The 14,268-nt window shown below is 35.4% G+C and overlaps 1 protein-coding gene across 14 annotated transcripts in view; it reads left to right on the forward strand.

The window, feature by feature from the left end:
* ATF7IP (activating transcription factor 7 interacting protein) overlaps positions 1 to 14,268 on the forward strand; it is a 110,003-nt gene that overhangs the window by 45,122 nt on the left and 50,613 nt on the right. For 12 of the 14 annotated variants that reach the window (XM_082740594.1, XM_082740595.1, XM_082740602.1 and 9 more), the window contains one exon: positions 10,317 to 11,857. In XM_082740594.1, coding sequence (XP_082596720.1) covers positions 10,324 to 11,857 — 1,534 coding nt within the window. In that variant the 5' untranslated portion in view covers positions 10,317 to 10,323. Of the gene's footprint in view, positions 1 to 5,052; positions 5,153 to 10,316; positions 11,858 to 14,268 lie in introns of those variants that run through there. The other 2 variants (XM_082740603.1, XM_082740600.1) reach the window with 1 other exon arrangement.

Consider the following 14,268-nt stretch of genomic DNA (forward strand, 5'->3'; position numbering starts at 1 on the left):
AATAGTCTGCTGTTGACTGGAAGCTTTTCTGATAACATAAACAGTTTCTGATAACACAAGTTAGCACATATATTTTATATGTTATGTTTATCATATACTAGATTCTTACAGTATATCTAGGGAAAAGGAAATATTATTAAGAAAATCATAAGGAAAAGAAAATAAATTTACAGTACTGTACTCTAAAGTATTTGCATATAAGTGGACCCATGCAGTTCACACCTGTGTTATTCAGAGATCATCTGTTGGTTACTTATTGCTTAACATTCTGAGAAAACAGAACACCCGTGGTAGTGAAATTTAAAGGATGAAGTGTATAAGAAGGGCAATCAATGCTAATGAAAACAACTTTTTACTGAATTGGGTGTCTGGTTGACCTTACCAAGATAAAATTACTGTGTAAAGAAATGCGTGATAGCAGCATGGTCATTGATGTTTTCATTCAGATCATATGTAAACATGAATTGATGTAAGTTGTCAAATAAATGAGAAAAGAATATGATTTGGTATAGTGTCTGACATATAAGTGCCCCTTGGTAAGTGTCAGTGTCTTTTTCTCCCTTTCAAGTATGTTGTTCAGTTAATGAAAAGGGGAATTTATAATAAAGAAAAAATACAAGGCATGCCTAAAAATAATAAACATCAAATGCAGATTATGCTTAATTTTGTGTTAAGGAGTTGGGGATGGAGAAGGAGGAGTGTGCTGTCTGGTAGTGTTATACAGGAGGCTTTGTTTTTTTTTTCTAATTGTTTTGGTTGTTATATTTTGCATGTTAACAGTATTTTGTAATGAAAATTGGTTTATAAAAGAAAATTAGTATGGCTAGACATTTGCAAAATAATATAAACTTTGGGCTAGAATGGAATTTAGCAAGCATCTGGTCTGATCTCCTCAGTTTTACACTTGAGATGAAATCTAGATAGTTAGGGTGATTTTATCGCATGTTGACTTATGCTAATGTTGGAACAGACATTGAATAGACCTAGTTTTGTTAGTTTAGAAATCCTTGGTAGGTCAAACTTTTTATAATTATGTATTTTTAAAGTGTGGTAGATTTCATCATTATTATTTTTTCTTGCAAGAAGACTACCTATTTATGCCTTTTGCCATGTGACATGAAGTGTTTTCCAATAACTGCTTTTTACTTCTCCACCCCCTTAATGTCTAATGTGGCTTTAACCAGTAGACTGTGAGTGAAACTGGTGTATACTGTGTGTGAGAGATAACTTTAAAGTCCTGGTGTATTACATGGTTCTGTCATTGCGGTCTTTTCCCTTTGCCCTAAGACCTAGATTTGCAGTGAGGGTGCTGCTCCTTTAGCCTATGACCTAGAAAGAAGAATGTTACTAGCCAGTAAGATTTTGAGGATGAGAGTTGCTGCCCCAGTATTATTTAGTGAAAGCTAGCTAATAAACAGAAAGTAAACTTTCACTCTTTCTTAGGTTGGGTCACTAAGAAAAGTTAGAGCTGTTTCCTGGCATTTGAAGGATTTACATCTTTCAACATCCTATAAATCATTCTGGGTGTTTTGATTCACCCAGGCAAACTGTGAAAAATACTTTTTTACTACTGGTTTAAATTCCCCCAAAAATTAAGACATGGGCTTCTGTAACTTCACTATTACCTGCATTGGTGGTAGAGTTTGGTGAGGGGGCCAAGCTAGTGGTTAGGGCCCTGATGAATAAGATAATGGGCTAATTTTCTAAGGGGGTGTAATTTGATAAATATATCTAAAATTGCATTTGTTGGATCATGTTAAATAGTTTTAATTTTCCTATATAACAGAATGATCGCAAAAATTCAGTTGGAAAAGTGATTTTTAGGGCATCTTGCATTTTTTTCATGTAGACTACCCTAGAATTTATCAAAACTTAGCAGTGAATGTAATAAGTTAAACTGTAGTGACCATTCTGGTTTTGATGTAACCAAAATTGCAAGAGCATGATTTGATCCTACTTTGTCCAAGGAATTGTTGGTAAAGCAAAACTCCCTGTTTCCTTTGTTTATTATTTTTTTAAAATTTAGTTTGGAAATATTTCATTTTGATACTGCAGCTGGTATCTGTAGGTTGATGACAGGTAGAAGGAATTCTTTATTGAGGTGTTAAATATTATGATCACTTAATACTTTACTGAATGAGTGTCAGATAACAGATCTCACCATTGACATTTTTTTAAAGATGATGGGATAGCTCTTGAGGGTGTATTTATGCAATTGGGAGAAGAATGATAAGATTAGTAGAACTGAAGAATTATACTACAGGGGATTCTGGATCCTAAAGTGAATATTGTTGGGTGCTTAGGAGAGAAAACCTATAGAAAGCAAGAAAATAAATTTGAATAAAAATTATAAACATGATGAAAATCTTTGTGGGATTTTAAACAAGTAGTGAGAGTAGTGATTATGTTTTACTCAAGTTTTAGAAAAACAGTTATTAACAGAGATGTATCCAGTATTTAAGATAAAAATTTAGGAAGTCTTTACACTAAATTTGTGCAGATAAGTATCAAAGTGACTGGACCATTGCATTATCAGGTTTACCAGTGTCGTTAATGGGTAGTGAACAGTAAAGCAGATTTAAATATTTATTGTGCGTATTCATCATGATTTTCTTTTCAGGGCTGTTACAGAATTCTCCAGTAAAATTTGGGTGTATGAAATAAAATCACACTTCTCAATGGAGAATGGGTTCTTAAAGAATCAAGTAGCAGAGTTGTGTTTCTAAAGAGGCTAGGAATTGTGAGCATAAAGTGATTACTTAGAGTAAGCTATTATTAGTCAGTCCTATTGGACAATATTTAAGCCATTTAATGAAAATTCAAATTTGAATAAAAATTATTTCCAGCATCCCATTATTCAGAATAATGTTATACTAATGCCAGTTAACAGTATGAATGTATTTGGAGTGGTTGTGTCAAAGATAGAAATGTCAAGTCCACTGAAAGGGCTTTGCTTCATATTTTGCAAGTTTGTGCTAAGTTTCATTTTTAAATACACTTAATCAAGTGTCCACAGCTTTGAATTAGGATAGTGTTTGTGTGTGTCTGCGTGTTTTGATTTAACCATCCAGGTACTTTCTGTTTTGTTCACTGTTTTTGGAAAGCAGTAGTACAGACCCTTGTTTAATCAGAGAAACCCTGCAGTCGACTTACTCAAACTGTAAATCTGGGAGGACATTGTGAGTATGTTTCAGTTTCATCAAATAGATTTCAGTATAATCCTTCACCTTTATTTTAATACTGTTTGGATTCTTGGTAGAGTACTTGCCCTCATCTGCTTCCCTTGTTGCTGGGCAAGGTTTGTGATGCTGAGGTCTGATTGGTTTTAGACGACTACAGCTTTGAGCCAATCAGACAGTGAATTTCAGTTCTCTCACAGGACGGAGCACTGAAGCAGCTGCTGATTTATTTTTCCTATGGGGAGATTATATAAACTAAGAGTATGTCTGCAGCAAGCTCCCTCTTGGGTATGTTTGAAAAATTACAAGGTTCATCTGTAACTAAAGGAGAAGAAAATGAGGTTTATTTTTAAAACTTGTTTACTAAGAAAATCTGATAGGTAGTGAATTTGAGAAAAACATACTAAGGTGACAGATTTCCTACTTTTTAAAAAATAATTTTATGTTTAAAGGACTGTAAAATGATGTAGTATAGGGAAAATCTCCCTTCAATTTACAGGAATATGTACTGTTTTAATCCACACATTTGCTTTACTGCTTCAAAAGGGGAGAGCTCATAACCCTGCTGTGAAAGGTAATTAGGGAAAAAAAGATATAATAATTGTACTTATAACACTAATATCGATTGTCAAGAGTCAAGCATTTTAATTTCATTAGATGAATCTAAGTATGGTGCAGTAGATAAACAAAACACTTCATGATTCCATCTGTAGTAAACCGTTGGGTCCAGAATACTATTAATTTTTAGAATCAGAAATCTATAACAATAGTGATAGGTGGTATGAAAATAATCTTATTATTTGGGTTTAAGGTATTGCTCAATTTTTAGTTATATATGTTTTATAAATATTAAGCATTGTGGATTTTTTAAAAAAGAAATTTACATTTGACTTTTGCAGATTCTTACCCATGGGGAGAGAAGTGTATTCTTACTGTGTATTGTCCATGTTTGACTCATTCTCCAGTTAGGGAATTGATTTATATTTCTGGAAACATTCATGGATATTTAAAAGAAGATAAATTGAAATTGCATAAAAGATGTACATTTTATTTATTTATTTATGTGATATGGTAAATGTGTATCATATGGATTTAGCTTTTATGCATTTATGTTCTAGATTACTTATATTAGACAAAGAACCTCACTAATGTATTGCGGATCCAGGTTTTAACTATGTTTCTCTGACCTTATTGTCTGTCTCCTGTTGCTGGGCAGGAATCAGAATGCTGGCTACTGATTGGCTGAGTTTGTGAGCAGCTCTTGAACAGCCACTTAAATTCTTGAGCTTTTTGAGCAGGCAGATTGTAGGCTAAGACATTACAGCTTTGGTAATACTTCCCTTTGTTGTTTCATAGCTATCATCTCTTTGCTAGAAAAAAAGAATTAAAATTGTAGGTGGAGCGGGGAGGATGAAGCAGAGAAGCAAATAATGTTTTCACTTAAAAAAAGAAGATGTTCATTGGGCTTTCCTTAAAAATAATTTACCTAAAATTTGAAAAAAAATTCCAAGCTATAGATTCTTATTTGCAGGTAACATAACCTTCTTGGTTATTTAAATGTAAATTCCTATGGTAAAGGTGAAAAACCCTTTTTAATACTGTAGAAAAAGATTTTATTAGTGATGGCATTGTCTCAGAGTTCTTGAATCTGAATATATAAAATAGGGACCTAAAAACAGTTTTTTGACTATATTCTTCATGGAAAAATATTTTCTAGAGAAAGTTCATCACGTTTTATACATTTACTTCTAGATATGGCAGACATTTTCTACTGTAAAATATAAATACTTCTTCCTGTGAAAATGAATTACAGTCATACGAAAGCTTCATGATTCTAGTGTTGCAACCTAAAAAAGTAGTTTTTCTTTTGTAGAATAGTTTTGTGAATGGCATCTCAGTTCCAGATGACGTATTTAAAATGAATCTTAGAAATGTATTGTTCCGGTAGTACAGCCATGGAGACTTGTTTGCAGGTAACACACCCTTTTCTAATGTGTATCTTTCTTAAATATACTTTCCTTATGCAAAACAGATTTTTAAAAAGTTACTGCTGATTGGTTTGCACAGATATGGCTGAACTAGCTTGAACTGGTTGTTCATGTTACTTCCTTAGGCTTTGTCTGTTTTTCATTATACTTAGAACCCATTAAAAATGTGGTAAATGGCTGTAGTGTGCTCCCTTGTGGGTATAGATGGTAGTTATTTTGTAATTCTTTGTACACTACTTTATTATTACTGAGTTGAATGGCAGTTTAATGGGTAAAACCAGCTTGCGTAGATAATATTTCTTTTTCTTAAATGTTATTTGGTGGTGGCTATTTAACTTTAACTGTGATGTTTGCATGTTGGATTTTCTAACTTATTTACAAAATGCCAGAAGTAAAGAGTTTATCTCAGATTCTCTAATTTGTTTCTAAAAACATTTTAATATACATAGGCAAATACAATAACGTTATTGAGTGTTTACTAGGTTCTGAGTCCTTAATGTGTAGAATCTCATTTAGTCATGACTACAACTTCTGTGGCAGATACTGACAATGATACTCCCTTTTTAAGATAGCTGAAACTAATGTTAGGAAACTTGCCATGTTACATGGTAAAATACACGGGAGAGCTGGAATTCGAATCCATGTTTCTGTCTGCAGAATTATGTTCTTTTTTTTTTTTTTTTAGATTTTGTTTATGTATTTGTCAGAGAGAGAGTGTGTGTACAAACAGGGAGAAGGAGGCAGAGGGAGAAGCAGGCTTCTTGCTCGGCAAGGAGCTTGATGCTGGACTTGATCTCAGAACCCTGGAATCATGACCTGAGGCAAAGGCAGAATCTTAATGACTGAGCTACCCAGGTATCCCAGCAGGATATATGTTCTTAAAGGGGTTACTGAAAATTATTAAAATTTACTTTTTTTTAGAGGAATGCTTCATTTTAATGCAGTCCTCAATAACTGACATCTCCCATATAGCATCTGAGAAATGGGGATATCATGAGGTCAGGGTCCAAAGGAATTGCAGTTCAGTATTTAAAAATATTTAAAAGGTAATCATACTCCTTATGTTATAAATTTAATTATTTTCTGTCTTTGTAGTCAGCAAGAAAGTGTGATTATAAAATTTGCATTGCATCTTCTTTGCAGAAAAATTTTCAGTTACTATGAGTTTGAAATGTATATGGTTGGAAAAAAACTTGAAGGTTAAATGGTAGACTATAATGAATAACTGTTAAAATAGTGCCTATGGTAATTCTGCGTTGAAGTTTCTGTTCAATTGAAAGATAGTTTTTCTGAATAGTTTTTCTGAGTTCTATAATTAAAAGGCTAGGAAGACTAAGAAATATATTGTAAGTAATTGGCTTAAAGTGAGCAAATGAATGTAGAATGTACCACAGTCTAGAAGTGCTATAACAAAGTGCTAGGTTCTAAGCTTTATTGGCCTCTAGCAAATAGACGAGGCATTGTTTTATGCCTTTCAGCCAAAAAGAACAATGGAACACCAGAATCAGACCTGTAATTCAACACGTTGGGTTTATTATATTTGCAGCAAGGGAGAATGCTCACCATGGGGAAACTGAGGCACATCAGTCAGTATGTCAGTAAGAGGATATTAGAAAAGATCAGAACATAGGATTTGGGTTTAGTATAGTAGAGATTGGGTTATTTGTAAGGGGAGGGTTTGAGGAAATAGAACCTTACTCTGGATTGGGTGCTGTCAGAAAGTGGGGGCAATTCTATGCTTGGTTATCTTAATAAATCTTACCTGTTGGGAAGACAGACTACATTGAGGATAAAGCTGAGATTTATTAAAAAAAAAAAAAAAAGCAGCCATCACTTACTTAAAGACAGAAAGGTATGATATTTCATGGGTTGCACAGTAACCTTGTTTAATTTGAACGTTGAGGTGATTCTGTGTTCAGGAAAACAACATGGCTTAGTTGTAAGCATCAAGTCAACTTATAACAATGAGGTCTAACTGTGAGCCTCAGATTAAGTTTCCAGATTTCAGAGCCTGCTTCCTGGCCCCCTCTCCAGCCAAAGTAAGTGTATACAACCATCATTCCTACAGGTAATGGTGATAATGAGTGAATATCCAGTGTGATACAGTTTACTCCAGAACAAAGTCCTTGCATCTTTTGCTTGCCTTACTGCACTGGCTAGATGATAACATAGAAATGGTATTAGGGAACGTCCTTTTCTTGGTTCTGTTCTTATTTCACCATTAAGTATGATATCTATAGTTTTCTTTGTAACTAACTTTTATTACGTTTGTTTTCTTAGTTTTCTGAGAGTTTTAATTATGAGCCAGTGTTAAATTCTGTTACATGAATGTTCAGTATCTGTTGATAATCTCATTTATTTTGACCTTCTATTCTGTTTATGTAGTGAATATTGAATTCATTGCTTGAATTTTTTTGTATGTATGTATTTAAATTGGGAATTTACTGTTTTGTAGTTCCAGATGCTAGAAGTCTGAAATCAAGGTGATCCAGGGCCATGCAGGAACTAGGGCCTGTTCTAGTCCTGTCTCCTAGGCATGACTTGTGACAGCAAACTCCAGTTCTTTCATGGCTCTCTGTGAACATATCTGTATCCAAATTTTCCACTTTTGGGGCAACCTTGTCGGGGTCCCTCTCACTCTTGAGAGGTTTTTTCTGTATCTTCACTTAATAAATGTCTATTGCTTTACTCAAACAAAACAAAGCAAAAGAAAACCCCAAATATCCCCTTTTTATAAAGATACCAATCATAGTGGGTTAGGGCCCACCCTAATGACATTATTTTATCTTGTTTACCTCTGCAAAGGCTCTAATAAGGTCACATTCTGAGGTGTTGGGGCTTAAGGTTCTAATAAACTTTTATCAGATGGATACCTTGATTTGGCCTGAAATAAAATCATAATGCTTCATGACTCACTTATAATCTACTTTGCTTGATTTTTTTCTTTTATTATTATTGTTATTTTTTTAGTGTAGAATCTACCTTGTATTTTTTAATGAGCTTCACATAGTCATAACATACACCTTTTAAGGAATTTTAAAATAATTGACACATGAAAGAATAAATCACAATGGAAATTAGAAAATATTTTAAGAGCAACAGTGAAGATATAACATTAAAATATGAGATTCAGCCAAAGCCACCTTCAAAGGGAAATTTATAGCTTTATGTTTATTGCAAAAGAGGAAAGATAGAAAATTAATGATTAATGTTTAGTGTGATGCAGAACTGCCAGATTGCCAGAGCAGCTGCACCATTTTATAATCCCACCTGCATTGATTGTTTGAGGATTCTAATTTGTCTGTCACTTTACCAATACTCATTATTTTCTTTGATTAAAGCCATCCTGGTATATATGAAGTGTTAACTCATTGCAGTTTGATTTACATCTCTCTGATGACTAGTAATGTTGAACATCTTTTCATTTTTAGTGCTTATTGGCATTAGTTTATTGGCAGTTTGTATATCTTCTGGAGAAAGGTCTATTCAGTTACTTTGTCCATTTTTTAAAAAAAGATTTATTTATTTTACGGGGAGAGCAAGTCTGTTCTCCTTTGAGCTGGGGTAGGTGGGGAGAAGCAGAAGGAAGGGGAGAGGGAGAGAATCCCAGGTAGACTCTCTGCTGAGCACAGATTGCTGAGTGTAGAGCCCGCCATCGGTCTTGATCTCACAACCCTGAGATCATGACCTGAGCTGAAAATAAGGGTCAAATGCTTAACCGACTGAGCCACCCACGCACCCCCGTTACTTTGTCCATTTATAAATAGGGTTATTATTATTCAGTCATAATAGTATTTTATACTTTTTAGATGCAAGTGTTTTAGATAAATTATTTGCAAATATATGGTTTGTAACTATTTCTTGTTATGTGAATTGTCTTAGCAATTTTTTGATGGTAATCTTTTGTAAATGTTTGCAGTACTGTTAATCTAGATATACCTGATTGCAATTGTAATCTTTCCTTCTGTGTTTCTTAATTTTCCTTTCTTTTTTTTTATCTGTATATCTTTTTTCCATTCCTTTACTGCTTTTGATCTCTCTTACTTTTATTTTTCTTGATCCATCAGCTATTTTGCTGCATATGCTTATGTGTCTCCTCCAGATTCTGAGTTGATTAGCATTCTGAGAATTAAAACTACTCACCTGTTCCTTTCTTTTCTCTTTCTTTTTTTAATGGTATAAATGGCCTTAATTATTTGCAATGAGAAGTGGAAGAAGAGGGGACATCACAGTTCCTGCACCAAGGGTGGCTCTAAAGACCTACTCTTGCTGCTCCCCTCCCCCCGAACAAAGAGCTAGTCACTTTTTTTCTAATAGTTTTGTAAGGGCCTATTTAGCCAGAGTGATTCCATCAGGTTAAACAGTGATTTTGTTGTTTATGCAGTAAAACTTAAACTGACCCTGTCCGTCCCCCCCTCCCCCCCGGGAAATTACTTAAAAGCAAGTCCCGGAAACCAGTAAAATATGGAGACCAGTCCCAGATAAGAGAGCCCAAATACAAGGGTGGGTCAGGTCAGGTGGAGATAACAAAACCCGAATGCAGGGATGAGTCATGAGTTGGGCCAGGTGGAGACATCCATTCAGTGGGGCGCACATACTGTCTCCCTGTCTTCCAAGGAGTGTGGGCCCCGCCTTCTGGGCGCCAGTTCTGACCAAGATGATAGGCTAGTTCAAATAGCTACAATGGGGTGAATTGTAGTTCAGTTGGCCACCCGTGTGTGACCTAGCATGAGTGTGCAGCTTTCTCTGTGTGTTACATTCTCATTGGCCACCACATGGCCTTTGTTCTATAAAAGTTAGTCTGTGAGGCTGGGAGGGGTCACCCGCTCTGTAAGAGGCGGTTTGATTCTCGATGCTTGGTGCCAAATAAAGCTTTGCTTGACTTTTGCTTTGATCATGGACCTATCATTGGGGGACCCATCAGTTCCTGATAAGTGATCTTCTTTGGTTTGTACCTGTCATTAATTTTATATTACACAAATACAATTAATATGAAAATTAACACATAGCAAAGATTATGCTTTCCATATGTCATTATTTCAAAATTACATGAAAGGTTGCTTGCTTACAAGATCAGTTTGCAGTTCATCTATGATTAGGTGGCTTCTGATTCAATTATTAAACTCTCTCTCTCTTTCTCTTTTTAAAGATTCAAAATGGATAGTATAGAAGAACCTCAGAAAAAAGTCTTTAAGGCTCGAAAAACAATGAGAGTGAGTGATCGTCAGCAACTTGAAGCAGTGTACAAGGTCAAAGAAGAACTGTTGAAAGCTGATGTCAAGCTTTTAAATGGCAACCATGAAAATGGAGATTTGGACCCAACCTCACCTTTGGAAAATACAGATTATATTAATGACAAGGAAGAGGTGAATGGCATTGAAGAGCTTTGTTTTGAACCTGAAAAAAGTAAATCAGAATGGAAAGAAGCCTCTTGTACCTTAAATGTTAATATAAAAAACAAGCAGGATGATGATTTAAAGCATGAATCTTCGTCTCCTAATAGTATAGCTCCTGAGCTAGTCTGTAAACTGACTCCTGAACCAGCTTCTGAGGAGCCAGCCTCTGTTGATCTGGCTATGGGAGATCCAGCCTCTGGAGATTCAGCCCCTGATGGTCTGGCCTCTGAAGTATTAACCTCTGGCGATCCTGCCTCTAGCAATCCCACCTCTGGTGATCCCACCTCTGGCGATTCTACCTCTGGTGATATCACCTCTGGTGAAATAGTCTCTGGTGAAACAGTCTCCAGTGAACCAGTCCCTGGTGAATTGGTCTCTGGTGAATTGGTCCCTGATGAATCAGTCTCTGGTGAACCAGTCTCCAGTGATCCAGCCTCTGGTGAGTCATCTTCTGGCGACCTGTCTTCTGGAGCACTGGCGTCTGATGATCCGGCCTCTGGTGATCCATCTTCTGGTGATCCAGCCTCTGGTGATCCAGCCTCCAGTGATCTGGCTTCTGATGAACCCAATTCTGATGAACTGGCCTCTGAATCAGCTTTTGATCCCATCTTTGAACCAAGTTCTTTATCAGTTTGTGAAGCTGTTCCTGATACTGACAGTACCGAACCTAGTAGTAATAAAGGTGATGATTTTCTGGAAAAAAATGGGGATGATGAAAAGTTAGACCAGATTTTCTCATTTGATGAGAAAAACAAAGCTGATAGTAATATCGATGCCGATGAAGAAACCCTAGAAACAGATGATACAGTTATTTGTTCAGATCTACCTCCTGAAAATGAAAAGAAGTTAAAGGAAGATACTGTTATAGAACCTGCTCTTGGAGAGGAGGCTATATCGAGCAGTATGGAAATTGACCAAAGTGAAAAGAATGAAGATGAAAATTCTGCAGACCTTGCAGAAACCATTAGTGAAAATGTTACAAAAGACGACAAAAATGAGATTGCCTTGGAAAATACAGATTCTATGGAGACAGATGAGATTATTCCTATTTTAGAAAAGCTTGCACCAGCTGAAGATGAACTTACTTGCTTTCCTAAAACTTCTCTCCTTCCAATTGATGAGACAAATCCAGATTTGGAAGAGAAGATGGAAGGTTCTTTTGGTTCACCATCTAAACAAGAAAGCAGTGAGAGTTTGCCAAAAGAAGCCTTTTTGGTCCTCTCTGATGAAGAGGATCTTTCTGGTGAAAAAGATGAGTCTGAAGTTATATCACAAAATGAAACATGCTCTCCAGGTTAGCACATTATTTAAATTCTAAAGATTTTGATTAGGTTTAATAAACTGTTTAATAAAGCTTTAATAAAGCATTCTTAAAAGTTTAAATTTTTTTTAGTTGCTGACAAAGTTGAGAGTGATGGTGACTGGAATGATCTCTAAACTTCACAGATACTTAACAGAATTTAGCAATATTGTGTGAGCAACATTGTGTGACTTGATAAGAAGGAAGTTAAAATAATTAGAAAATTTGGCCCTTGCCTTTAAGGGGCTTATAGTCTAGAAATAAAGAGATAAGATGGAACAACGTAATACTATGAGATAATAGTTTCAAGTCAGTACATAAATTGATCAAGGTCCTAACAATTGTTCTTGCTATCACTTAGCAACCAAATAGCTTATAATGTGAAAGCCTACTGTTTAAATTATTTGCTTCAAGTGTAACAAATCACATTTTACAATTACTTTTCCCAGTGAATTATGATTCCTTTAATATTCTTTGTTAGAGAATGACCTCACCATTGCTAGAATCCAGAAACCTTGAAGACTGGTAATCTATTTGATAAAGACTTCATCCATTTGCTTCCTTAGCCTTCTTGATTTTCTTCACCTGCGTTTTCTGAATGATCTCTCTGTAACTTATATCTGTTTTGATTGTCTTCTTTTCTTTTGTTGGATCCCTGTTTCCTTTAGATTAATTCCAAACCCCTTATATAAAAGGTATATAAGCTTCATAGTTTGTTCAAAAGCCTATCTTTCCATCTCTTTTATTATTCTTGGAGAAAAAGGAAAGAATAAGAAAAATCCTATTTTGCTTTCACAGTCAAACTCAGACATGATTTCTGTTAGAAACTTTCTCAACTCTTTTCAGAGTGGCATTAATACCTTTTTGTTCTTGTATCATCATTCCCTTAACCTTTGAATTCTAAGAGGAATGACCTTGTAGAATGAAACATAGCATTTGGTTTCTAATTTGTTCAAAAGAAATAAGAAACAGGCCTAGGAAACACAGGAGTGTTTTTTCCCCCAATATATTATACCAATTTTTGGAGGTAAAGATTTTTTTCTCTAAAAGATTATTTCGTTTCTAGAGAGCATTTATTCATTATTAAAGCTATATTGAGAGACAGGCTCTAGGCTGTTTTGGTTCTGGGGATTTAAAGATAGAATTTAATACTTGCCTTCAGGGTGGAGACAAAAATTCAATTGCAGGACATTAAATACAAGGCTGTGAATACCCTAATAATGTTAAATTGGTATTCTGGGAGTAAAGAGAAGGGTAACTTTATTTAAAAAAAAAAGATGTATTTAGAAGAGCACTTTCTTTTCACTGTCTCTATAACAGAGTTTTAGTGAAGATAATGCCTCTTTTTTTTTTTTTTTTTAAAGATTTTATTTATTTATTTGACAGACAGAGATCACAAGTAGGCAGAGAGGCAGGCAGAGAGAGAGGAAAGGAAGCAGGCTCCCTGCTGGGCAGAGAGCCCGATGTGGGGCTCGATCCCAGGACCCTGGGATCATGACCTGAGCCGAAGTTAGAGCCTTTAACCCACTGAGCCACCCAGGTGCCCCGAAGATAATCCTTCTTAATTGTAGTTCCATCCTACTTGCTCAAACTAAAAATCTTGGAGCCATTCTTACTTTTTTTCTTTATATCCCGTATCTCACCAGTCTATCAGGAAATCCTGTTGGGTCTGCCTTCAGATTAGATTTAGAATCCAGTCTGTCTTTTCATCCACTATCATCACCCTTGTTCTGAGCCACCATCATCAGATCAAAATAATGCTTGTCCAGTAAATATTTGTGAAGAGAATGAATTGATAATATAATAGAAGTATATCAGGGAGGATCTTGGTTACAATGCTAAGCCATTCTAATAGTACTTGGGAGCCACTGAATGATTTCAAACAGGAGGAGAATGGCATAGTGAAGTTAAATTTTGGGAAGATAATAGGTAACCATATTTAAGGTGACCTTAACTCATTCATTCAATAAGTATTTATAGAGAAAATGGTATTGGGGTAAGTCCTTAAAAAGCCTTTTGGTAGTCATAGGAGATTTCAGATTATTATTTAATGATTTTATACATTTTACCTTTATGTCATAGTTTTGATAATAGGGACCATCCTTATCACTTAATGCTATTAAATGCCATGAGATGACTGTTAAGCCACCCATGTTGCATACTTTGAAAATTCAGACTTGCTTTTAGTTTTGGTTATTTACTTTTATTTATTTAAATGATTATTTATTTATTTATTTATTTGAGAGAGGAGTGAGACAGATAACGAGCTCAAGTAGGGGGAGGAGCAGAGGGAGAGGGAAAAGCAGACTCCCCACAGAGCAGGGAGCCCCACACTGGGGCTCACACTGGGGCTTATGTGGGGGCTCTATCCTGGGACTCTGGGATCCTGACCAGAGGTGTAGGCA

This window comes from Mustela nivalis, assembly GCF_964662115.1.
Source record: "Mustela nivalis genome assembly, chromosome: 7".
Taxonomy (NCBI): Eukaryota; Metazoa; Chordata; class Mammalia; order Carnivora; family Mustelidae; genus Mustela; species Mustela nivalis.